The sequence below is a fragment of the Haliotis asinina genome, chromosome 2 (genome assembly GCF_037392515.1).
Source record: "Haliotis asinina isolate JCU_RB_2024 chromosome 2, JCU_Hal_asi_v2, whole genome shotgun sequence".
Lineage (NCBI taxonomy): Eukaryota > Metazoa > Mollusca > Gastropoda > Lepetellida > Haliotidae > Haliotis > Haliotis asinina.
In genome coordinates, this window is record NC_090281.1 from 90,208,492 (window position 1) to 90,236,457 (window position 27,966).

Here is a 27,966-nt window from a genome sequence, read left to right on the forward strand (position 1 = left end):
ATGTCCATATCATAACACATTAATGGCATAATGAACCACAGAGGTCAACAATGAAGCATAACCGTCAACAGATAAGCCTGTTTATATTAAGCACACGCCATGCCCGTGAAACGCTGGTAGTTATCGCTCCAGTACAACTCACGGCTTAGAGTCTGAACGCTCCGTGCACGTTGTGTAGGGGTTTGGCGGTAGGCGGCCATTGCCGAGCACCGCAGCGGAATCAAATCAATGCAACACCGAGGAATGAAAACTCATTAAGGGACATAGCCCAGTTAGGAGTACAGTTAGAAACATGCGTATTGGAGGGATAGAGTGATGGCGGGTACGAGGAACAAGTGGAGGACGATGGTGGATTGGTTCAGAGACATGAAGTCGTGTTTGCCAACAGGCGAACCTAATTTAACTTTGTGGAAGTATCCCTGCCAGGACCCGGTGCTAGCTGTTGTACAGCCTTGTGGGTTTATGTGAGATGTGTATAATTGCTGCGATTCTTTGGCACCATTATTAACTGACGGTTTTGCCACCAAATGTCAGACCAAACACATGTGACACATCGCTAAGCGGTTGACCTTTTGGGTATGCGATGTTAATACTCACGAACCGGACATGAAACTGTTATTAATAATGTTACGCAACGTCATAAACAGAGTTATAAATCATGTTATTAAAACTAGTTCTGGAAAGCGTGTCTGCTTGTGAGCTCAAGTTATCAAAACGGATATACCAGAGAAAGTATTCTTTTGTGGACACACGGGTCTCATAACAATCTGAAAATGGCTGTGTGTCATCTGGTTAAGTGTGAAATGTTCACCAAATCACGTGTCTTTCATTGCGTCTTCATCTTCGGATTAATCAGCGCAACTTCAGAAGGTGTTAGACTCGGTAAGTACATGTGTTCTATACATGAGGCATTAAAAAGTGGTATACCTTGTTTTTATGTGTTAATTAACAAATATTCCCCCGGCGTTATCTGTGTTTTTCTGAAAGTGGTGATAAAAACATTCATTGATCAGCTGCTGACGTTATTGATTGGATACATTCACGACATGACTTTCAAGGTAAATGTGTATGGTTTATAGATCAGCGTTGATCTCTGATATCGCGGATGTCCTAAAATTCATGTGCCAATTTGTGATATCACGAACAGCAACTTATGAAACTGAGCTACGATGAATGTTTTCAATGAACATTTTTACAGCTTGACTGAATTTATATACCTATTGATGTTTGCAACCGACAGTTGTAACAATCAAGTCACCATATGACTGCAATGCTCACCGCGACCATAAACTTTAACGCAATCGAACAACGTGGACTCAATAAGATCGATCAGGCATTGATTGATTCCCACCCATTGGGCCTGTCTATTGTCATTTATTTATGGATCCATTTCACACACAGAATAGTTCTGTACATACCATTGATAATTCTTCACAACATTAAGGCAAACACTGGTATTTAGATACTCATACTAGGCCTAGTGGACTAACCCTATCACCTTCATATCGGTTATCTCGAAGTACCATTATCTCGAATTACAGTAACCATTAGTATAATGTATATGTTGTTTTCAGGACAATTCTGTGCAACCCACTAAACTATTTCACGGTACGGTGGTTAAAGCGTTCGTTCGTCACACCAAAGAACCCACACGGGTACAACGTGTGAAGCCATACCTGGTGTCACCCGACGTGACATTACTGAAATATTGCTAAAAGCGGCGTTACATTAAACTCGCTCACTCAATATTTATGTGAGAAGTATTATTAAGCTCACGAATGCGATCATATAGCACCTTATTCGTATAGTTTGATCCTGAGGTTTTTTTTAACTCTATGGATGTACGTCGACTTAATGCCTTCGTCATGACAGGTAGCTACGTGGTTAAAGCGTTCGCTCTCCACAGGCACTGGTTCTATTCCCACTTGGGTAAACTGCGTGGAACCAGTACTGTGCCTGTCGTGAAAATGTCACTGCAAGAACTCGTCGTGAAATTGCTGGAACGTTACTAAAATGTACGTAAAAGTACTCTTCTCTCTCCCTCCACATATCACAAATTCAGTTAACCAGAGTTAACAAACTGGCGTCTACACTAGGATAACAGCTATGGTGTATTTTTCATCTACAATGACGAACGGTCCAGTGATTGACATAAGGAGCATGGATCTACGTTGTTGGGATACTATGACGTCGCGTCAGCCAAGTTAACGAGTCTGACCTCTTGATACACTTAGTCGCTTCTTACGGGGAACATAGGCTGCTGAAGATCAATTCAGTCCGAATCTTCCCAGCTCTCTACCGTATGGTCCTATTTTTGCCGTTGCCTGGCATTATATCCCATATGGAATTTTTGCCAAGTTGATGTAAAAGAGAATAATTGAGCGAGTGAGTGAGTATGGTTGTATGCCGCTTATAACAACATCCCAGAAATATCATGACGGGGACATCAGAAATTGGCTTCACATATTGTTCACATGTGGGAAATCGGCCCTGAATCATCGGCGTGAAGAGCAAACACTAACCACTAGGCTACCCCCGCCATACAGGGATTGCTGCTGATCTGAAACTAAAACTTAGATCAATATTAACGTAACAGCTTCAATACATGGAGACACCATGCGTAAAACAGCTGGTCTTCATTAGAGATAGTTGTGAAACGTGTGGCATGACTCAGAAACAACCCAGTGACCAATGCCACTGTCAGCTGATCCATAACACGGCAAGCATGGCCAGTTGATACTAGTCTAGACCACACAAGCCAGTGACCAACCTCCAAAGGTCATTGATAACAATTTATCATTTATATGATGACTTTATTTGTACTGTTCCTATACCACCAATAGTGGTCTGTCGGAATAAACACTGACTTGAATTGAATTGAATTGTTACTTGGGCACGATGACACAGTATCGGTCAGTGGCATGCTCCGTAGTGACGCGTGTCGTCCTTGGTTCATTACGTGTATAACCATGAAGAAGGGATAATTACAAAACATTCAAGTTAATTTGTGGACGGTGTACAGTTTGAGAACGTTGTGAACTCCATATAACCCCGCGTGAGAAAAACACCAAATTACTTTGTTGTTAATGAAATAATGACACTATTGCGGTGTAGGTCATTAAATAATGAGTTTGTGTCGCATTAATGTGATTGTATGGCATATCACTACCGATGTTGCTACCGACAAAGAATGGACCTCCGTGAAGCTTTGCTTTTGCAATGGTATTCACCAAACCATGCTTATCGTAGGAGACTCACTGGCTTGGTTTATGCCTGACATTGTATCCCAGTTTCGTAGACTGATGCTCTTGATGTCAGTCATTTGATGTTCTGGTCCAGACTTGATTATTTACAGACTATTGTCATGTAGGTGGACTGTTGACTGGAGCAGGGTTAAGCGACACACGAACAAATCAGATATCCAACAAGAAGTGTGGTACATGGTATGAACATTGCTAACAAAGTCACCGACGTACGTACACCCATGTCGGAAAAGAAAAAGAGCATATGTTTAAACAAGCCAAAAAGAAAAACAAAACAAAAAACACGCCGTCCTGCGTGTGAACCAATTTTTATATATTTTGAATGAGGGTGACAATAATCAAATAAACAACCCCCGAATCTAATCAGCATCAAATTTACTTATTACCCCACACTTTCACGACCACCCGGTGTTATGTGAGATGTTCACTGATTCACTCTCATAACGTCACACAATGTTGTGTTCAGTTGCAGTTCAGTTATTTTGGCGTTGACGCAACTGTTTGGAGCTGAGATGTCAAGTGCAAAATGCCAAGAGCCTGTGTACCAACTAAACACATCCTCCTTTGCATTAAAACCGCTACCGTGTAAACGATCAACTCAAAGATGTACACAGGGCAACACTCTGTCGCCTGCCTCCCCTGAATATGGCCTAGCCATCCAAATAGGAAGCTTTTCTAGCAGCTTTGACCTAACCATGATATGCTAATTTCCTATTCGTAGAAGCGACTTTAGGTGTTAAAGGTACTTAATAAGGAAACAGTAGGTTTTCTTAGCCTATCAACAGTAAAGTGGTTGTATTGTGTTAACCCTGGGGTACCAGGGTGTGACTGTGTCTAATCTGAATCTCTAACATAAACATAAACCTCCATAAGGGTCTAGTCAAACATCATTTTGTCTAGTCAGTATTCAGGTAGTTTCGACGTAAGTTTAGTAGAGAGTTACGTTGAGTAAAGGTATTGCAGAACGTAAAAAGGTTAAAGAGAAACATCATCCACAGAATGTTACCCAAAACTGATATTACCCTGACTGATTAAACCTTGATTTCCATTTCCTTTTCTATATCATTTTATGTTAAGGGGACATATTTGGTGAGCCTGTTTGTACGCAAAGATCGTGAATGACGCCATTATTGTTTATAAGGGAAGTGTTACGATGAGGATAGTGCCCAGTTTCACTTAGCAAATATTATATGAAACACCAACTCTTTACATACAGACTCATTTTAACTTTAGCTACGTTTGTAAACATATAATATTTATAGACATAATTTTACACATAGGTGTGCTATTGATTTGAACGCAAGCACAGATAACGTGTATTGACACTATACAGACAGGTACTTGGCGTGTTGGTCTCCCGAGAGGGAGTTATGAGGAAACTTACTGATAGATAATCGTAAGGTAAACAGTCCTGTGCATTACTAGCAAATGGCAATATTTGATACGGTTAATGTGCGGAAGCACGGCAGAAATCACTCATCCCTCTTGGGGCATGTCAGTTGCAAATACCAATCGTCATGGGATACCATGACATCTTTCCATCTCTCCCTTACTCTCTCTTTCACTCCCCTCTCTCTCTCTCTTTATCTCGTATAAGATTAAGTATTGCATGATGGTGATGTTACAGGGCCACGTCTCTATTAACTGTATTGATATGCATTGTGTGCATTATGTGTGTGCTCTCTGTGTGTGCTCTTTGTGTGTGCTCTCTTGTACTGTGTGTGTTTTATCCCATAAATGTCGCGTGTTATGTACGTTTACAAGAAGTACCGCCGCTTTAAGTCTGTTGGTATGACACTGTACCGGATCGAACCACCGACCACCCACTCTCTGGTCAGATGCTGTATACACTAGGTCATACAAACGATCTCACGAGTAACATGTAACATGGACGTCAAACTCAAAATGAAAATATTCCAAAGTAGTTATGCTGTTCTGACATCAGGGATTTTAACTGTTTAATAGTTTGCACAATTTCGCTTTTATAATTGACATAGCGTTCGTAATTGACCTGTCATTGAATCATGTCTATTTTAGTCTGTACACTACACTGAAAACCTTTTAACATTTATATGTAGCAGAGACAATTTGTTGTAGCAATGTTGGTGCCTAGTATATGTATGTAGATCTACATGTATACGGTATTCCTCTAGCATATACTTGTATGCTAATAATACTTCCGAAGCGACACATTGTTCATACCTCCATGGGACCTGGGTAAGAAGCTACCCCCTATTAAAACAGTTTTGGGGCGATGAGGTGGCCGAGTGGGTAATGCGTTCGTTCGTCACACTGAAAACCCATGTTCGATTCCCCATATGGGTACAATGTGTGAAGCCAATTTCCGGTGTCCCCGTCATGATATTGCTGGAACATTGCAATAAGCGGCGTAGAACCATACCTACTCACTCACCGATCCCTCTTATATTAACATGGCAATAACCAGTATGGGTTATAATGCCAGGTTACTCACTAATACACCATGTTCGGACATGACAATATCCAGACATTTAACCAAAGTACTTCTAATTTGTTGTGAAACGTTGTTAGTACAAGCTAAAACTGAATTAAGAGATGCAGTCACTAATTCATAAATCGTTACAGGTCTATGAGAAAAATATCATCTACCTAATTATTTTTCCCCAAACACAAATATCCCAATGTACGAATTTAGTATCGATTGGAGCTATCGATTTTTGACAAAATCCTGTACACAATCTAAGCCATTCATTTGCAGTCTTCGCCGAGACGTCCTGCAGGCCATGGGATTGTATGCAGGTCAACCACACCGACATATGGCGCTGTGTTTGAACAACCACAGTTCCTGCATGTTTGCTTTGTAATAATGACTCCTATAATTTCTCTCACTGTCGTAGAATGCACCTCACGTATCGGTCCCCGGGGGGATACACCACTGATGTCACACGCTAAACATGTTTATCTGGCAGGATAAACATTGGGATGCTGGGTGTGATGGGGGTGGTACAAGAATGTGGGTGTTGTTGGTACATAGGTGTGGTTGGTGCATGGCCGTGAATGTTACATGGGTGTTTTTTGTACATTGGATGTGCCTTGTTCTGTCTGAAGTATCAGGATTAAGAACTTAAGAGTGTAGATCTGACTTCCATTCCAGTTGTGGAAGCGGTTGGCCTGATTTCTGCATCCTTGACACAAACGTTCTGACGCATATATGTAACACTCCAATACGATAACAAATCAATAAAATAATATCGATCGGCAATACAACAGCATCAGTTTATCAAAGTGAAAACTATAAGATGAAAGGAACTTCCTCGCTTGATGAGCATAAAGTTCGGAAAAAAACATTTGTCATTTAAATATGAACATAAGTCATTGTGAATATAACCTTATAACTCACATAACTCTATAGTATGTCAAAGTGACCGCAGAAGGACATGTGTTCAAGGAAAAGATCAATGCAAAGATGAGTTTTACATCTATATATGCTTGGTTCTCTGACGACATCCTGGGGCATTCATCTTTTCATTCCTCGACATTCTGGTCGCAATGGGGAGAAAGTCCTCTCAAAAAAGTGTCATACCCATGTTTGACATCCTTTAACCTGAGGATTGCCTACTAGCGTAATCGTTCCCTTGTGAGAAGGAAAGCCCAGTTTCATTTCCCATATCTAACATGTCCAAGGTATGGAAGTCATGTCAGGTGGCCCTGCCTTTATGTTGCTGAAATGTTACCAAATACAGCAAGAAGCCACATCTGATCACTCACAATACCTCATAGACTTTACATGATGAATAACATTAATGAAATACATAGAATGTTTTAAGGTTATTTTTCACTGACAGAGATTCGGGAATAATTATGTAACCGATTAGATGCCCTCATTGAGAAATACCTAACATACGAGATAGTTCCCTTGGGGCTGCAAATTGTTTTCGACTTAAATATGGTAATTGAATAACAAAAAGTACAAATTAAATGTTAACGTGTTCACTAATAAATATAAATGAGCTGGATTTCCCAACTTAATCAACGATCCATAAGTGCTATTGATCTGTTTCAGGTACTTGTAAACTCTTACTTGTATTATTAATCGGTTCTTATGTATTACTGATCTGCTCTAGGAATAACAGATTTACTTCAGGTATTGCTGAGATGTTATAGATGTGACTGATATCAACAGGTGTCTAAAATATTTATATTACACCAGTTATTGATATATTACAGTGTTAGTGATCTATCAAATGTATTATTGATATATCAAATGTATTATTGATGTATTACAGGTGTTATTGATATAGTACAGTGTTACTGATATATCAAATGTATTATTGATGTTGTACAGGTGTTATTGATATATTACAGTGTTACTGATATATCAAATGTATTATTGATGTATTACAGGTGTTATTGATATAGTACAGTGTTACTGATATATCAAATGTATTGTTGATGCATTACAGGTGTTATTGATTCGTCTGTTGATAACAACATCTTCGACCTCGTGGACGCTCCGGAAGAGTTTCAAGTGACTCGTCTCAACATCACCAACTACACACATTACACCTATAAAAACATCAAGAAAGGTGAGATTAGCTGCATCAGTGAATGAATGTAGATTTAAGCCGCTACCAACAATGCAGTATTCTAGCCATATGCCCAAGTCTGTATGTATTTAATAGTGTCTGGGCCCAAAGTGCCTTATAGTATTAGCACCGTGGAATCCTAAAAAAACACCCTCGTCTGGTTTCATTGTCGTCAAAACAAGTAATTAAGCAAAACCTTATAATTAACAAAAACACCACAATACGACAGTGGGACGCTTTGATTTATATCACTAACTACTCAACAATGACCTTTGTGTGAGTTCATGCATTGCTACTAGTTTCACCGTTAAAGTAAACGTTAAGACCTGTGACAGCTTCTCTCCCCAAATAAGCAGACGTCCTGGGGTTTAATTGATCGGTTAAGCGCACAACCTTCACTCAAGGCGACGTCAGTAAACTTAGCTGTAAATAAAGTGCTACCCCTTACCTGGCTCAACTGGTAGACTCAACTCAAAAAGTACTTAGTCTAGAATTTGTACTTCACTAAGCAAGTGTTCACTTAGTGTTACCTTTGACTACTTTCTAAATAGCATTGTGTAATCATAGCTTTCGGCCGTCGGAGCCGTGCCAGTTAACGCTTATCAGAGGGATGCACCAAGCTTTCATTCTAGACTACCAGTTGTCCGAGTTTCACTTTTGTGGAAGTCACGGTGGCTCAGCGGGTTAGGCGGCAGACTTTGTGTGCTGGCGATCGGTGCCTGACTCTGAGGGTGTGGATTTGAATCTCGGATGAGCCTCAACTAAAAAAAGTCCTGGAATTTGTACTTCACTAAGAAAGTGTAATCCCACTTTCTAACTTGCATTGTGAAATCATACTTTTTTAATTCTTCGAAAGTCACTTTTCAAAAACACACAGCAATAGGCTGCTGACTTTGGATACTGAAAAATATTTTTTTAAGCTATGAAATTGAATTTCAGTGAATTTTGACAATACAGGTGATGTAAGATATCGTGAGATTCTCAGTCACGGACATTCCTTTTACACATGACTCGTCGTTTAACTAGAACATGCGGACACTGAAACCTTTTGCTGAACCATTTTCCTTCACAAGTAATAAATACATATTTAACATTCGCAGTGTTCTTTTCTGAAGTCTTTACTGCCTGGTAAAAAGAAAATGTTGGTGGTCCAATCTCCAGTTTAGAGTGTAACCAATCCTTGACGGTCGATACCTGAAAAGATCTTATCTGTACATTTTCCTATTTCTGAAATGATTTTTAATTTATGATAATAAACAAATCATTATAGTTATATAATACTGAAAACATTAAACATTAAAGAAAATCGTGGCCTAAAAATACTGATCATACTGCACGTTTATTTCTGTGGGTGTCATTTTGAATTAAGTGACATTTCTGTTATGTCATATATGTAACAGTTGCTGACAATCTATAGCCTGTTTTTATATTGTATGGTAGCTTAAATGTTTTAGATTTAAATACTAGTTTTGAATTTACATCTGTGATAATCGAGCAGTTTTGCTGCCCTTCGCTGACAGGATTTCAGTATTTAGTGTTAATTGATATAAATATATAATTTGATACGATATGGCTGAAATATTGTCAAAATATTCACTCACTCACTCACTCACTCACTCACTCACTCACATGTGTATTTTACTCGGTTTCCTTACTGAGAAGCCGCTCCTCCTTCTACCTCAATGTCTACACTCTCCACGTACGTGTAAGCGAATAACCGGAAATGAAGAACCCAAACTCTCGGGGAAGTATCGCTTACCGAACGTATTTGTATTGGTATCACGCAAATCTCGCGTACGTTGGCATTCCCGTCTTTCTCTATTTCTATGGTTTATTTTTACATGGAGACAATCGCGAGACATGTGAGAGACAATGTGCATATGAATTTACCATACAATTTATGTTTGTGATTTTGATTAGTATGAAAGCTACAGTGAAAGCTAAGAACACAATTCATCCTTCAAATAGTACGTCTGCCAAACCTCCTACATGGAATCGACTGCCATGGTATTGCACTATTATAGGCCCATATCACTAACTAGCTGCGCACTCACTCACTCACTCACTCACTCAGATTCACCCCGTTTTAACTTTGTATGTAGCATGCCATGTTTTTTTTTCTGAAGTAGAAAATGGCTAACACCTGCGCAACAGGCTTTCTCTCCTTTAAACTGAGACAGGACGAATGCTGAGATCTGAGATGCTGGAAAAGGAAGATAAACACAAATCACCCAAGCCCAAATTAGATTACGAACGCCAATAAAACGCTTAATGATTACTCTACTTGACTTTATGAGATTTAAACCAGCCTCAAGAAAGCATTGATATACAAACAATTATCATCTTCATTGTAGCTCACCAGGAATTGTTGAACGCATCTGTGGACGCCATCATTGGCAACTACAACAGCGTGTACGCTACCGTGACAAAACAACTAAAGATCAACTACTACGTCATGTCCTTGACCCCTGAAGACCAGGAAGATACCAAATACATGTACCAGTTCTTCCACGACGCTAGGGTCTTCTCAAGGGCCGTGCTGGACATCGCCGACTACTATGCCTTTGACAAGATCGCAGTCATTCACGACTCATATGAAGGTAAGATATTTTTTTCTAAACTATGTTTTACCTTCTTTCTTGAAGACACATTTTTATTTGTACCCTTTTTAAGAAAACATAGAATAACTTGTAACAATGCATGGACTTATGGAAAAATAGTTTGCCTACATGTTAATTTATCGATGAGGACTGTAATGAGTACAAATGAAATAGTGCGTAGTGAACAATGTACATGTATCTGCATGTAGACAAATCAAGGTAATTTATTTTGATAAAATTTGTACTCTGTCGATATATATATGTCAGAATATTTTGTTCATTGTCTGTCTGTCTGTTTGTGTTTTGACGATAAGAGGCAAGAGTGCTGTTTGTGGTTTGGGACAACAGACACATATATAGGCTATACAGATTGTACGACAGGCGGTTGCTATCAGCTGGACAGGACATACTTACTCGTTTCGTAAACACCTGGTCCCAATTTCTTGAAACAAACTTAAGTCTAAGTTTTGAACTGATCAGAATGAACTGAAATCGATATTAAACTCAAACATAGTTGACAGTTTGAGTTTGGTGGGTAGATTACTTATGTTTTTTTTAAATGCAGTTGCATTAAAAATGCATCTGTTGCAAATTCTCAAATCCAGAAGCTTAATTTGTAGCTGTATGTTTTCTTCACGTGCACTGGGTTCTGGTTCTTTATCCAAGTCTTTATTTAAACCTATCGGTGCAGGTGCGGTAATTCTTGAGAGGGTTATGCGGAAGTGGGAAGCGGAGGTCCGGTCGTTCAGGGTGACGGACCCGACATCAGCGGAGTCCGACTTGGACCTGAGACAGGAACTGAAGGAGATGAGAGACTCGTACACCTTTACATTTATCGTCATCTGTTCCAAAAACAATACGGACAGAGTGCTACGTCAGGTGAGAACAATACGGACAGAGTGCTGCGTCAGGTGAGAACAATACGGACAGATTGCTACGGCAAGTGAGCTTAATATGGACAGTGCAACGTCAGGTGAGAACAATACAGATACAATGCTGAGGCAGATAAAAACGACTTGACAGACTCATAAAAGTAAGTATACCTCATAGCATTACATAATACGTAATGTATATGAAAAATATGAAAGGTATAAGCTGTAATAGTTGAACTGTAGACATCAGAATATATGAGAAGGTGAATAGATGAAGTATCTTGCAGCCTACTTTATGAACTACGAACACACTCAAAGGTGTAGCTATGCCATGTATCAACCTGTATTACATACTGTATATGAACATCGGGGAAATAATAAGATGAAAAAGATATATTAATAAAAAAAGATGAAAACCATATGGGCACAGTTCTACTCCATGTCTGAGGAATACGGACAAAGAGTAAGAGCATGGTACTAGCACAGGGAATGGGCTTGATACATATTTCTTTTCTTTATAAGCGGCGTGAAACCAATTCATGGTGTCCCCCGCTTTGGTATTGCTGGAATATCACACAGTTGTTCAATGCTACCTCCTCAGTTGTGAGTTCGAATCCAAGATTTATCGTACATTGTGATCATTAGTCAGTCAGCACCTGACCCGTTCTCTTGGTTATATGTGACGCATCATGTATAGAACTTTATGTTCATTGGTCATTGCCGTTTTGGTAAATTACAGTACATTGCGATACAGAGCTGTTCTACAGGAAATGACATTCCTCTGATTTGGACCTTGTAGACATACATTTGTAACTTTTCTGTTACAACTGCGACAGCTTTAAATATGATATGGTGTTCGTTCATCTCATATTTATGAAATTCAAGGACACGAACCTATACCATTTACAATCCATTATGTTGCATTGATACTCATAGTTATAGCTCTCCTGCACAGATCACAACTACATGTATATCAATACACATGGGATATATAGCATTGCATTGTCATTGATAAGCTGCATTCAAAAGGCACTTCAATTCAGGACTGATCCTCAACAACAATGGACATATGACACTACCGAATTACATACGATATTCAATGAGATAACTAGTCTTCTACATAGGGAACCTCGAGTGTACAGCACAACGATTACCGGTCAGAATTTGTCCCTTTGTGGTCATCGGTTAACATTTCAGACGTACTATGTACATTGATATTGGAGAATATATTCTGATATCCGTGTCTTTATTGCGGCTTTTTCACATGTTTCGTGAGCCGTTTATTGGCACTGTCATGTTATATTTCAGGGGCTGACGCTGAGTATGTTTTCATCACCGAACAAATGGCTGGTTGTAAACTTGGTAGGTTTGGTCTTACTGTTCTTGTAATGCACTCTATGAAAGCCTAGAGTGCCAAGACATGGCATGCTATCAGCAAGTATAAGGACATAAGAAACGTGTTGAAGACAAACACACTTGCCAAGAACATTTGTGTCTGTGAAACACTCAAACGCATGTTAAAGTTTGCACGTGTCGCACGCAGAAGCACAACACACTCACGTGCCTCATGCAGAAGCACTACACATACACGTGCCTCATGCAGAAGCACCACACATTCACGTGTCTCATGCAGAAGCACCACACATTCACGTGCCTCATGCAGAAGCACTATACATACACGTGCCTCATGCAGAAGCACTACACATACACGTGCCTCATGCAGAAGCACTACATATACACGTGCCTCATGCAGAAGCACCACACATTCACGTGCCTCATGCAGAAGCACTATACATACACGTGCCTCATGCAGAAGCACTACACATACACGTACCTCATGCAGAAGCACTACACATACACGTGCCTTATGCAGAAGCACCACACATTCACGTGTCTGATGCAGAAGCACCACACATTCACGTGCCTCATGCAGAAGCACCACACATTCACGTGCCTCATGCAGAAGCACCACACATTCACGTGTCTCATGCAGAAGCACCACACATTCACGTGCCTCATGCAGAAGCACTACACATTCACGTGCCTCATGCAGAAGCACCACACATTCACGTGCCTCATGCAGAAGCACCACACATTCTCGTACTTTATGCAGAAGCCAAACACATGCACATGCCTCATGCAACAACACCACACGCATTCATGTTCCTCACGCAGAGGCATCACACACATGCACGTGCTTCACGCAGAAACACCACACACATGCACGTGAATCTAGCAAAGACATCACACGCACGTGCCGCACGCAAAAGCGCCACACACATGCGGCTGGGTTTTTTTTTTATATACGTCATGACTTACAGACCGCCTCCTCGGTCTAGCCGACATGATCGTCCAGGAAGCTGAACGTCCTGACGCAAATACGCAAAGACGTTAGCTGATGGAACTTTTTGTTACCCTGCCTAGAGGTCGGTATAAAGGGAATAGAACAAGGACTGTCAGGAGGCACCATAAAGAGTCCGCGGAGGGTATCCGCGAGGCATGGTATCTCGGTGGAGTAGCACGTTGATGTACGTTTGAGTGCAGTTACCTTGAATACCACCCCATTTCACCTTATGTCAGCGTTATGTTGAATTGATGGATGAACGACGGATGGATTGGTGGGTGAACGGTGAGTGGGGGTGGGTGGGTTAATGGAGCGACCTTCTAAAACGATCGGACACGTCAAGAGTCTCCCAGGTGTATTGGTGGCGTGCGTCTCACCCTCACGACATGGGACTATTATCACTTGATTGTCTGGTCCTGGCCTGATTATTTACACGCCGTCTTCAGATGCTTGAATATTGCAGCTGCAAACAAGCGTCAGAAGTAAATTTGCTGCATGTACCGTGGTTCTGAAAGTAAATGTTGTCACATACTCCCCATGTTGTTTTTCCAATTAACACAGAAATATGCCACTGGCAAAATTTTCGAGGTTGCAATCAGTATTTTAGATGATTCATTAACTTGATGCCGGTCTCGTGGCAATCTGGTACACATTAAATATGATATCATTCTTTTGAAATACTAGCAATGTCTATAGTGATCTTGATTCCACGATGCCACGAAAACCGGACAAGTGAGACAAGTATTATTGTTTCAAAAGTGCCCAAAGCTATTCGTATGCCTTTAACAACAAAGTAAATGGGTTTCAATAAATGTCGAGGGAGCCCTCTTTTGACACGGGAATAATTTATTGATTGGTATATCCAACGTCATTGAGTCGCAGGTTCCGTTTGGTTTAGTAGGTTAAATTAGCAAAGGAAATGATGCATAGGAGCCATCCTCCACTCACTCACTCACTCACTCATTCACGTACTCATTCACTCACTCACGATGCAAAGGAGCCATCCTCCACTCACTCACTCACTCATTCACGTACTCATTCACTCACGATGCAAAGGAACCGTCCTCGACCCACTCATTCACTTACACATATAAAGAAGCCTCTCTTCCATACAGTAACTCATTCACTTACTCATTCACTCACTCACCAATGCAAAGAAGCCACTCACTCATTCACTGACCGCAGGGACTGGACGAGTTCGACATGGCTGACTTCGTGGACTCCAAGGCCAACCTGACCATCCTGCGGATGATGATGGACATGAACTCCAGTGCCTGCAGCCTGGGGATGGACAACATCAACCTGCGGAACGCGGTGCTCAACGACGGTATCCAGTACTGTTACAGCTACTGGGAACTTTTTCAAAACAATTCCGGTGGTGTCAGGAAAAGAATTAATGAGGTAAGATGTCATTCAAATCGTAGACAGGTGCTGATTCTCTGAGAAGATTCTGGCACGGGAGGTGCTGAACGGTGATGGTTTGTTGATGAGGTTGTTCCGCGTTTAGGACGGGCGAAAAAGCTGTGAGATAGTGTTAGATAAGAGCTCATTCAGAACAGTCTCAATAAAAAAATCCGACTGCAGTGTTTCCAGAGCACTGCGGTATGACGGTATGAGCACTACACCCCTCGCCACCTGAAACAAAACCACGAACTATGGTGATTAATATTTAACCAGGACAGCTACATGTGTGTTCCCACTTACAAAGTGAACACAACCCATTCCAGAACGCTTACAGTAATGAACAAAAGCAAGGTGTGCTTTCTTAATCTCTAAAAATCGGAAATTCTGTACTCAGTCTTCTACCCTGCAGTCGTTACGAAATTTTCGAATTGGATCGATCACTTGAGCGTCTGGTCTGTTTACAGATCGCCCTCGTGGACAATACGTACTTCCATTTCTATGCAACTTTTGTAAATGAAGGATGTATCCTGTAGTATAGGCCGTGCTCATCCTTTCCGCGAATTCCTGATGTCATCGTGATGATGGCTGATTTTTAGCGATCAGTTGATATAGTTTTCACAGCTCTTTCCCCCCTTAAACCACCCGGAATGTGTTTCCAAGGATTTTGTACTGATGTTCTACAGTTAGTCTTTCGATTTAGTAAGAGACAAACGAACTCCATTAGATCAAGTGGTTTTAATACTGACGGTCCCCAAACCTCTACACTAGTAGCTGGCACGGACACTCTATACCGCAAATGTCTCTCTTTCAGCCAAAATATATAGATGTATTCAGCAATGCTTTGAAGCACTCTCCAGATGCCTGAATGATCACTGTTGTGAGACAGCCATGACGTCACTTAGACCTCTCTGACGTCATGTTATGATAGCTTCTAGATCAACGCTAACATATGTTAATCACACTTAATATGTAATGAATGTTGTGTCCATTTTCCAAGCCGAATTGCACGTTTTGTTGATTAAAGACAGTGAAATAACTTCACTTTTCAAGACAGTATTCACGGTAGAGCATATTCTTGGAGACTTTCTTCTTTGAACGCCATTTTCTTTTTATCCAATGATATTGCAGTAGACTATTTCATTCTTTTCACGGGAGATATAACCCACCTTCGTTGTACCACTCAATAATGCCCCATATATTTCAGCGTCGAGTGCATGGCTGTACTGGATATCTTGAGTTCAATGGACGAGGAAGACGATCAGAGAAATATCTTCAGTTAATGACTTTACAAGCCTTTAAAACTAACCAGGTGATTCCGTTTGAATATAACCACCACTTATTCCGCTTTGTATATTATCACGTTCACAAATATATTCAAACCTATTCTTTCACTTACATGGTTTTACATTGTGTAGCCTAGAATAACGTGTTCTTGAAGTGTTCTGGTGATAAATGTTACCAATTTCCAAAAGTTGTAGAACAGAGACCATTTTTTTGTACGTTGCATTGTTTCAGTTGTATTTGAACCGTTCGTAGATTTAGTTTTACTCATCATGTTTTGATTAATTTATAATTATTTAAATTCTTTGGTTTCAGATTAGGAATTGATGTATTAAAGTTTGCCATTAAAGGATGTTGGTTTTTAAGATTGCATGGTGTACATACGTTATAGAACCGTCGTAGAGTATAGATACTGGGATATGATTGTATCTACTGTTCAAGGAAACAGAGTTGACTTGTGGATTTCAACTTCTGAATTCTTTCAACACGAAGTTTATTTAATGATGATAGAGTCGTTACCAAGAGATTAACAACTGGAGAAGCATGATCAAACAATTTCCCAGATGAAATTACAAACGTACTTAACCCGTAAATATCATTGTTACATATATACCATCTTCATGATGATGCCCTCACACATAGCTGGAGTATTGTTGGGTGCAGCGTAAAACAGCCAACAGGTCAAATCAACCATACCAAAGGGTCACATTTCTTTAAGAGAATATGGAAGTTGAAATCATAAAAGCCAACCGTTTTCGTTGATGCTTTATAATGCCACTTATAGATATAATATTCAAGTATTTTGCTAAAGGACCCGCTGGAGGGACATTTTTATGATTCCCACCTTTACCAAACTAAGGACGGCAGGGAGAGGAAAATCACATTTGATCCACGAGGGGTAACTAAAGCTCCGATGTAATCTGCTTGTCGTTATATATAAGCTTTGCCCTCCACTGGTGTGGACCCGGCTAAGTAGAGGTGTTTGCTATAGTTTATAGACAGCCATACCGCCTGACATTATCAAGAATGACCGTCTTTACTTTCATTCAGACCTTCTTTCTGTTGTCCATCTTCACTTGTACCAAGTACTTCAGGCTCATGTACCAACTTACATTTTCCAGTACATTAACTTAAATCATGAATTTTCTTTATTGTTATAATTGAACGTATATTGGGTTTAAGTTTTAAAGTGTCATATCGATGAATCAAGATATTTCATTAAGTAAACTATTGTCTAGTATTAAGAAGAAAAATGAAACAAAGAAACAGGTGGATGTTTTCAATTTGCTATTATACATTTTGTTGTGTCTAAACAAAAAAGTAAGTTCTTTACAAAACAGGGAAATTGCACCGTAATTATGAAGCATTATGAATACGTACCACTCTCTCTCCTATTGTTTGTTTTTCTGTCTGTGTTTACCCTTCTAACTACTCCTGAACGCCAGACAGAAGGTAACAGCATTATGCATGTACACGACTAGATCGGGTGTGTTAGTTCCCAGTGAGGTGATATTGGAAGATTATAGCACGGCATACCCTTTGAATAGCATTGTGTTGAATCGTGTATAAACATTCATATCTGTTTAGTAATTGTTTAAGCATTATTAGCGTATATATAGTTTCAAATAACATGTGTATGTGTGAAATAACATTAGCGACAGGAATGAAGAATAAGAACAGATATTTCAGATCTACTGATGTCAACGTACTGAGCTGCATAAATGGCATTTATCACAACTATTTCAATAATATTAATTGGCATAATTTTGATATAATACTCTGTAAATTTTGACTCTGATGTTTTCGGTTTGCATGTACCTGGAACAATAATCTATCCACGACACTTGCGTGGTAGTGTATTTCTATATTCTCTGACCAACTGACCAGCTGACCAGCTAGTGCCTGTTGCAGGGCTAATATAGATGAATGAATGTGCATAAATCTTATATAATCGCATTGCAACAATAATTAGTGTGCTGGTGTCTTGACTTGTTTTTTCAAGATCGTTCATTTCTTGCTTGTGATGTAGAACGTTTGGTGAATGTCAGTAGATGAGTGCTTCATTGGCTGCAGTCGACCACAGCCTACAGACACCGACTCTTAGTGTGTGTGTGTGTGTGTTATGAGAGAGTGTATACACGTGTTTGTTTGCCCTTTTGTGATCGTTTGCTTATCTGCGTGTGTGTCAATATCTACGTTTTGAGTGAGTGTCTAAATGAGTGAATGTCAGCGTTTGAATGAGCGTATATGATGTGTGAATGTCAGCCTTTTTGTGAGGGTATATTGTGATTATCAACGTTTGTGTGACACAGTGTGTTATTGCATATGTGACTGGGGGTGATTCTGTTGCAGTATTGTGTGTGTGTGTGTGTGTGTGTGTGTGGCATACTTACGTACATACATGTATGCACACATACATGTATGCACACATACATGTATGCACACATACATACATACATACATACATACATACATACATACATACATACATACATACATACATACATACATACATACATACATACATACATACATACATACATACATACATACATACATACATACATACATACATACATACATACATACATCAAGCCCGTTTTTAACACGATTTAGTATTTACTTGGCGCTGGCATTTCCAAGACATACAATTTCAGATATTTACGACCATTGTCACCTCAGGTCAGTAAAGGCGATGTGATCGAGAACTGTTTCTGCCCAAGACGATTACTCAGACTGCACTCCACAAGCCGTCTTCACTATCATTATACACATGTAAACCTGTTATGTGTTCATGACTGTTTCTGCTGACTCTGCAAATTTTCGTTTTAGTCAATAATAATAACAATGCTCCGATTATTATTATGATTCTGATACCAGATTTTTACTATTGAAAACTAGCTGAGACAAACCTCTTTTCATTTGATAGACCGGGATGTGGACAAATATCCACGACAAGCTGAAAGACAGGATAGCTACCTCGAAGTCCTACAGCAAGAGCGTCAGAATCGAGGGCAACGTCTTCCCTCCACGAAAACTCAGAGTAACTACTAAAATAGTAAGTGTGTTTTTAAACTATGTGATACAGGAAAATGTTTCGCTCTAATTTCCAGACATTCAGACATGTAACACCCTCACAAGAAACTATCTTGATGGACAAAAGAAAACGGAATGGACTAAGCATTGGAAACAGAAGCACAAACGTTATCTAAAGCTATCAGAATGGCAACAATCGCTGGAACGATGGCGATGCAAACCTGCATATTATAAAATATGCACAAAATATACCACGTTCATATTATCATCATTCTCCCGTCATTCATGCCTCCATTCCAGTTTTGTGTATGTTTTGCTCCACACTTTCGCAATGATTAAATCACACCTCATTCCTGTAGTTGTGGCGGATTCACCAGGTACATTCAAAACGCCAATATCATATTAATTAATGTCTATTACCTGAGGAAAAACATTGATGAGAGTCAAAAGAAAAATAGTTTTATAGAACTGTATCCATTGATCGTTGAAAATTTGTGGCAATGCCAGGTTCGTATGGTAATCATGTCGCGATCCACTAGTAAGAAAGGTTATTGTGTTATAATGAATTTGGTCTCTTTGTTTTAATCTCTCAGAATATGTATACCGAAACGTGTTTTGTGTAGTGTCTTTGAATATTCCAGGAACCGCCGTTTGTACAGCGGAACCGGGACACCGGGGAGTTTGAGGGGCATCTTATAGATATCTTAAAAGAAATCAGCAATCTTCTCCAGTTCGAGTACAACGTTTCATTGGTGCCTGATGGGAAGTTCGGCAGTAAGAAGTCGTATGGCTGGACGGGGATGGTCAGACAACTAATAGAAAACGTAAGCAACATCACGTCATTTCATGAATATTCGGGCCCGATTCCCCCATAGGTACAATGTGTGAAGTACATTTCTGGAATATTGCTAAAAGCGGCATAAAACTAAACTCACTCACTCATGTAAACGTGTGTGGAGATTAAATAAAGTAAGTTATTCTTCTCATCATGTTGGCAGCATCAACATTCGATGAGTGTTCTACGAGAGGGGGTTCATCAATCGATACTTCATCACAAATATATATTTTAATATCGCTGTGGGAAGCACCTGAAGTGAGCCTCATATACTTGGCTTGTTTGAAGAATCGAACCCAGGCCCTTGGTGTGACGAGCGAACGTTGTAACCACTGGCTGACAGACATATGCTTTTCATCAGCCCTGCTTATTAAACATCAAGGCGCTTATTTTTGGCATGACTGAGTTAAAGAAAGCTGACGGCATTTATCACTGTGAAGCTGCAATCATGACACCAGATGTTGGCAGTTCCTATCCACTTGAGGTACTGATTGAGCGTCTGTACAAATAATATTTTGAAATAATGGTATTATTTGATATTGACGTAACGCTGGAAGCATCCTTCATAAAAAGACCTTTTAAATGAAAGTAGAACAAAGTGGTGAATGTCCTCCATGATAATATTCAGGACCAACTTAGTTCAGTCTTGATCCACTGAACAGTTCAAATGTGATCTTAGAAAATTACCCCAATAATCAATACCGTATTGTAATTTCAGGAAGCTGACGTGGCCCTCGCCCCGTTCCAGATAACGCCGTCGAGGTCAGTAGTTGTTGACTTCACGAAGCCGTTCATGACGAAAGGAACTACTGTTGTGATAAAGAAACCAGATGAGACAGGGCTGAAAGTGTTCCAGTTCCTGTCGCCTTTCACGGACCAGGTGTGGATCGCCATCTTCTTTTCCTTCCTCATCGTCAGTTTGGTGCTGTTCAGTGTGAGTCGAGTCAACTCGGACAGACAACAGAAATACACCTACAACCTGAGAGAAAGTTTCTGGTATATCTGGGGGACCTTATTGAGAGGAAGCTTGGTTGGAGCTCCTCATGCAATCTCCAGTCGCATTGTGGCCAGTGCCTGGTGGTTTTTCTGCCTTATCCTGATATCCCTGTACACCGCCAATCTGGCCGCCTTTCTCACGATAACCAATTCCAATGTTGGCATCAACTCGGCTGCTGATTTAGCAAACCAAGACTATTACGAATACGGCACCGTGGACGGCAGCCAAATTGAGTACTTCTTTGAACATACTAAAATGACTGATTATCAGAAAATGTGGGCACACATGTCTGCGCTTCGCCCACAGTCGATTGTGAGAAGAGTTGAAGATGGATTTGAAAGGGTCAACTCGGGTCGGTATGCCTTCATTTGGGATTCACCTACAATAACACATGAGATATCTGGAGACTGCAACCTGATGCAGATTGGTCATCCGTTTGATCTGAAAGGGTATGGGATAGCATACACGAAGAATGCACAATTTGGAGAAGCTATTACCTTGGCGATACTTCGTCTGATTGATGAGGGTGTCATTTACAGTATTGAACGAAAGTAAGTGTTCTGTCTGGGTCTGGCTACAGAATATTCGTACTGACTCACTAGGTTTTTATGTGACATTTGGCACTATCCCAGCAATTTCACACACTTTACCTATGAGGGAATCGAACCCGGGCCTTTTGCGTGATGAGCAAGCGCTGTAACCAGTATGGTACCCGACTGCCCCTCTAACCCATATTAATGGCTGCAATGTCCGCCGGAGAGCGTCAGTGAGATAATAAATGAGATAACATCGTAGCGATGTAACAGTTTTGCAGTGTTTTATACTGAAATATATTATTTCGTTAAGGTGTCACGTGGAAAGAAATACTGGCTACAGCGCTAGGAATAAAAAGCGTTGTGAATTCTTTTTATGTTGTTCAGATCCTCCTGTCAAAGAAATAAATACTTGTTATTTACAACCAAGAGAAAATGCTATCTGTAGAATATACTCACTCATATACGGACCTTTTGAAATCATATATAGCCGATTTTTATAGATCATAAAGTAAATGAAATGTTAAGCGCACGTCTCACTGCCGCTATGCAAATGCTACTTTAGGATGATTTAATTACTTTGACCTCTGTATGAGTGTGTGCGCGCGTGCGTGCGTGCGTGCGTGCGTGGCGTTGCGTGCGTGCGTGTGTGTGTTAGAAAATGGCATCTACTGGGTTCGGAAAATATAAAGATTCGAACTATTTTTTCCCTAAGCATTTTTGTGAGATGTGAATGCTGTAATGTAGTGCGTTCTCACGGGAACAACTCATTCATTCACTGCACTGGGAGTCATGGACATAACGCATATTTATAGTACTTAAGCAAACAGCTACGGGTCAATGTAAGGACGTAGCACTTATCTAAATTACGCTGCCAAACAATTTGCGTGGGTTTTTTTAATTATTGGCATGATTATAAGATGGGATAATTCTGTGTGCTGCAGTATGTTGAAAATTGTTGAATGGGATTAGAATCGGGAATATTTCTATAAAACAATGCTCTTTTTCAAACATACATTTGTAAGAAAAACATCAGTTCTCATGTCTGTTTGGCAACTGTGAGAATCAACAAAGAGACTGAGCAACCTGCTACCAGAAATGTCTAATTACTTTCGCAGCTGACAATATTGATGAACGTTTTGGATGTTTGAATTTTTAGGAATTAGTGAATATTTTATGGCCGGAAATGTTACCGTTGTAATACTTCCGGTTGATACTCCTAATTTTCCAAATGACATTTCCTAGCGACTAATACTCATAATTAGCTGCAAACTGAAAACACGTTAAGTGGATCTTCTATATGGTGGCAAACACATGAATTCTTTCTGTACTATGGTGCTAGTGTGATACAGTATCTACGAACTTAAAAGCATGAAATCCACCCTTTGTATAATGCTTGTTTATACTTTGCAAGCTTAAACATTTAAAGTGTGTCTCCTGTATTAAGACTTCTGTTTCATAAATGCGAGCAAATTAAAAACACTTAAAGCGCTTCTACATAACGCTTATGGTTCATAAAGGCCTGTGAAAAACATCAAAAGGCCAACTAAGGCATTTTCAATTAATTGCTTTAAGAATCCGCCGATCCGAAATGTGAAGAAAGTTCATAAAAATGTATATATTTCCCTACTGACCTAACTATAAAAAAGGTCTAAATACCGCTTGTGTTGTAGGTGGTGGAGGCCCCAGTTCTGCCCCGATGCCCGTGCCAGCGCCAAGACCAAGTCCCTGGATGTAGAGAACGTCGCCGGCATGTTCCTAGTCCTGGCCGGTGGGGTGGGGATCTCCGGGATGCTGTGCTTCGTGAAGTTCTGTATTTCCAGACCGAGAATAAAGAAGGTAGGCTCATCATAATGACTCTGTGACGCGAAATTCAATGCATGACGGACGCCCTTAAGGTTATGTTTTAAAGATTGGTATACTTATTATTAATAACAATTACAAAGGTAGCAATTACAATGGTAGTCGCAATCCCTATAATATAGCCTCTTGTACCTATGCTGTGTAAACCTGGAAGGTGGAGTTTATCAGGAGAATAAAGGGATCGAGTGGTCAAGTTCACTGATTTAAGGGACAATGTCGAATCTCTGGTGTGGATTGATTTTTATGACATCAATCGTTGGATAGTTTGGAATGTTAACAGAACATTTAACTATCACGAATATTGTTGAGAGCCGCGTTAAACAAAGCAAAACATAAACAGGTCAATACATCATGACACAAGCCCAGGTAAAGGGGAACAATTAGTCAACACCGTTAGCATTATTTTTATTACAAGATATTCACTGAATACTTATATTGCATAGCACCAGTAATACGAGGGCAGACCCGTAATTGTCACCAACCAATGGAACCATGTAGGGAATCGAACCCAGGCCACGGTGTAGAGAGCAAGTGTTTTACCATCAGACTACATACAACTGTATTTCAAAAATCCAGATCCAGTTGATATCGCTCCCAATTGAAGACCTTCCTTGTTAGGTCATAAGAATTAGTCGCTATTTGTGTCAGCGAATCGACCATAATTATAATAAGCCTCCATTACGGCAGCTATCGTCTTTCATCCCAGTTGAAATGATCTGACCTCACCATGCACCAATGCAGGTGACAATTATGTACTGTTAGCCTTTACACGTTATCAGTATGATGTCATCTGGCGGGATACTACTCCGATACGACCAACAATTAAAAGATCACTTACTCCGTTCATGTCAGGGCAGGGCAGTGATCAAGCTAAACTTTGCAAATTCCATTCCTGCAGTCCATATGTGTGATTCTGTGAATCAGTTTTTCACAGTTGGTAGGACTATTGCCGTAAGACAGAATGGAATCAGTCAGTTTGTAGATATTCCTGTATTTAAATAACAGCATCAAAGGAAATCCCTACTAAAATATATCCATGCTAAAATAAAAGTAATGACGCAAGATGTTCCCCAAGTGATGATAGACTTCATTCAAGCGGGTCGAGGTCAAGGTCAGTTTGGAATGGACACTGTAAGATAAAACCTCTGATCCACACGGTCAATTTAACAGATGAAAATAGCAAAGCCAATCTCAATGAGTGAGTACTGTTTAGCGTTTAGTAAATTTCCAGCAATATCACGGAGGGAGAACACCAGAAATGGGGTCCACACATTGTACCCCTGTGGGAATCGAACCCGGTCTCCAGGATGACGAATGAACGCTTTTACCATGGATCTATCCAACGGCCCTAATCTCCATGACAGTTACCAGTTCATAAAAAATTATTTCGACTTTGTTCATATTAATGCTTTGGACATATAAGTGTAAGTTTGACTGAAATGCATCCATACAGTGTTGTCAAAACGTATTTTCGCCTAAGGTCAACAGAACACTTGTTGTAAAAGAAGTGATAACAGAGAAAGACAAATGGTGAAAAATTCTCATCACGATTACCTTTCTAGAGGTTTAGAATTCAGTTCACCCCTTTGAGGTTTTGCTTGTGATCATACTGAAACTATAAATCGTTGACGTGTCCACAGCAGTCTTTCAGTGATTTTTTTGTAATTTATTTCAAATGTGCCATTTCATACTGGCGTATCAACTTTCTCCATTGTCAGTAGCTGTTGGTCCATGTCTGTTGGGTGTATTCATGGTTATCAGACTTGTGTTGAAACATTTGCAGGCCACAGTATCGGTGTGATGGCACTGACATAGCTTCGAATGCGTCACACAGTGGCAAAGAGTGTATTTTGTAGTACATCTAGAACATACATAACTGTGTTACTGTGTTACAGTTAATTTATTTATACTGACTTTAGGGCGATGGGGTAGCTAAATAGTTAAGGCGGTCGACCGTCACACCGAAGACCCGGGTTCGATTTCCCACCTGGGCACAATGTGTGAAGTCTATTCAGCGTGATATTGTTGGAATTTTGCCTAACCCACTCACTCATACTGACGTTCCTCTATATTACGTTGTCGTTATCGGTGAAAGGGGTGGTGGAGTAGAATAGTTGTTAAAGCGATCGCTCGTCAAGCCCAAACCTCGAGTTTGATTCCCGACATGGGTACAGTGTGTGGAGCCCATCCCCGGTGCTCCTCGTCGTGATAGGCGGGTTATTTGTAAGTTTGGTGTAAAACAATACTCATTCATTCGCTTTTGTTTATAGACCAAGACAGCTACCTACCACAGCGACATGGACAAGGATGAGTCAGCGGTCCACGATGTGTACGACAGGAACACTGAGATCCAGGTCTATGCCAATCACTCTGGGACGAACGGAAGAGGCGCGGCCTATTTTTCCTAGCACAGGCATCTGGGTTTAGGTCTTTTGTTGATAGGGTAGCCAGCCCTGAGGTGATCGCTGTGAAACTGGCGATCGGTGATTGTGAACACTCGGTTCGAGTGTCAGAAGCTTGCAATTGACTGTCACACCGTTTAGCATAATGCTGTTAAACTCGTTCAAGATTGTGACAGAGAGGACATGGAATTTGTGAAGGTCAGGGTCAAAGAGTTGACGATTACATGAAGGTCAAAGTTAACATGATAGCCGAACACCCGGTTATAGCTGGAAAAAGACTATGTCTTACCACTCAGTTAGAGTATTTGCTAGTGTACAATCCCTGTACAAGAGCAAACCTTTGTCAAAACAAATGAGTCTGCAGGCACATGCAATCATTGTTTGTGATACATTGAAACAGAATTTCCAAACACGTAAGAGAAAATTTGGAAACTATTTTAGTCTTTTGAGACTGAAAAAAGTTTGTAAACAATCTCCTACATCCGAATCGTGCACATGACCATGATTGTACGAATGAATGTTCTGCCAAAGTAAAGCACAACTATTTGTTGAATGTAATGTAATATAATGTGTATGCTGTATTTATGAGCCTTTGCTACTTTATTCCATGTACATACGTTGTGATGACAGAACTATGTTACCCTTTCTACAAATGGTCAATCGTGTTGTGAATGTTAACGTGTCAGGTTACAAGAACGTGAATCATTGATTAAAATGGTAGGCAACATGTCCACAATGAAATCTTGTTTACAAAAACAATGTTTTTCCTAATGAAATACTCCTAATAAGGATATTGAAATAAAATATATGTATACCTAAGTATCTGTGTATGTATATATTGTGACATGGAGCCCAGTGTGCACCGCAACTTGTTATGCGGAGTTGCGTATATTTTGTGCAGAGGAACCAACTGTCATGGGTTCGAATAACACATTACGTTTCTAGGAATGTCAGCCCCAAACCCGTGCTCCGGGCTTTCCTCCCACATAAAGCTGTCACCCGTTATATACCATTCAACAAAAGTAGGGAATATTCCATTTTGCCAGAATACCACTAGCCAATGCCAGTTCATCATCTGTTTCCTCCTTGGCTTCATCATTTGCATGTTATCAATTGTGTAAATCCAGTATTCTCTACCTTTAATGGTATATCACTGAAATACTCAACTCATTCACTGTATATATGTGCACGTTCCCAAGATTAATTATAGAGTGTCCGGAGGAACAGGGTTGTATAAACAAGGTTTCACTGTGGCACTGTATCGAATCATTCTGCGACCAAAACCAAACCTCAGGGCAACGGAAAGTATAAGCTAAAAAGGATTTGACCTCAAGGGACGTTACCAATACTGGTTGATTTGTTGGACAGCTGTTTTTGAAGTTGGTGAGTACTAAGAAAGCCGTGATTAAGAAATGTATATGGAACTTTATGGAGGACAACTTCTATATTATATCGTAATTTCGGAACAGGCTTTTGTCATGTTGTCAAGCAAGACACTCCCGCAAAGGAGTCAAGCACTCTTGCTTGACACCAATAAGGTCGCATCAAAATATCATGAAGAAATTGTCATCCATATATTGATATATTTCTTAATATGTTACTAGGCCCAAATACAGAATCATTCAATGACTTACACAAAACTAATACACCCGCAGGAAATGCATGCATTCGAACATCCATTTCCAGTTTGTTGAGTCTCTTTTTAGCTAACATTAAACCTTTGAGGGTGCATACTTTCGTTTGCCATGATGTTTAGTAAAGTTGTACCAGTGATTCTGGACCGAATGTCAGGACCTAAGTCATTATTCCACAGTAACTATACTGCTGGTCACTCCTCATCGTCATCCTAATGTCATTAACAATACCGGAAGAGCTCTGCAGCTGAATGTTTCTCTTTAATATTGTCATGAGGCTGAGCTGTAGTTGTACAGTTTTTGAACACTAAACATATATACTGCAGCTGCTGTTGTG

General features: G+C 40.1%; 1 protein-coding gene across 2 annotated transcripts; it reads left to right on the forward strand.

The window, feature by feature from the left end:
- Positions 1-132: 132 nt before the first annotated feature.
- Positions 133-27,952, forward strand: LOC137274570 (glutamate receptor ionotropic, kainate 2-like). 2 transcript variants are annotated; one of them, XM_067807828.1, is made up of 13 exons: positions 133-882; positions 7,706-7,828; positions 10,183-10,428; positions 11,120-11,307; positions 12,609-12,662; positions 14,830-15,045; positions 16,253-16,357; positions 17,141-17,227; positions 19,259-19,387; positions 20,007-20,189; positions 20,919-21,748; positions 23,404-23,569; positions 25,864-27,952. In XM_067807828.1, the coding sequence occupies exons 1-13, from the start codon at positions 774-776 to the stop codon at positions 25,999-26,001; spliced, it is 2,574 nt and encodes an 857-aa protein (XP_067663929.1). In that variant the 5' UTR covers positions 133-773; the 3' UTR covers positions 26,002-27,952. The 2 variants fall into 2 exon arrangements, with proteins under 2 accessions (XP_067663929.1, XP_067663930.1); XM_067807829.1 differs by lacking the exon at positions 17,141-17,227 and having other exon boundaries at positions 149-882.
- The last annotated feature ends 14 nt before the right edge of the window (positions 27,953-27,966 follow it).

Excerpts from the sequence above, each read along its gene's own strand:
- LOC137274570 (XM_067807828.1), top strand. The coding sequence starts at position 774 with ATGGCTGTGTGTCATCTGGTTAAGTGTGAAATGTTCACCAAATCACGT. Across the intron at positions 17,228-19,258 it reads TCACATTTGATCCACGAGGG|ACCGGGATGTGGACAAATAT; the intron begins GTAACTAAAGCT and ends TTCATTTGATAG. Across the intron at positions 19,388-20,006 it reads TCAGAGTAACTACTAAAATA|GAACCGCCGTTTGTACAGCG; the intron begins GTAAGTGTGTTT and ends TGAATATTCCAG.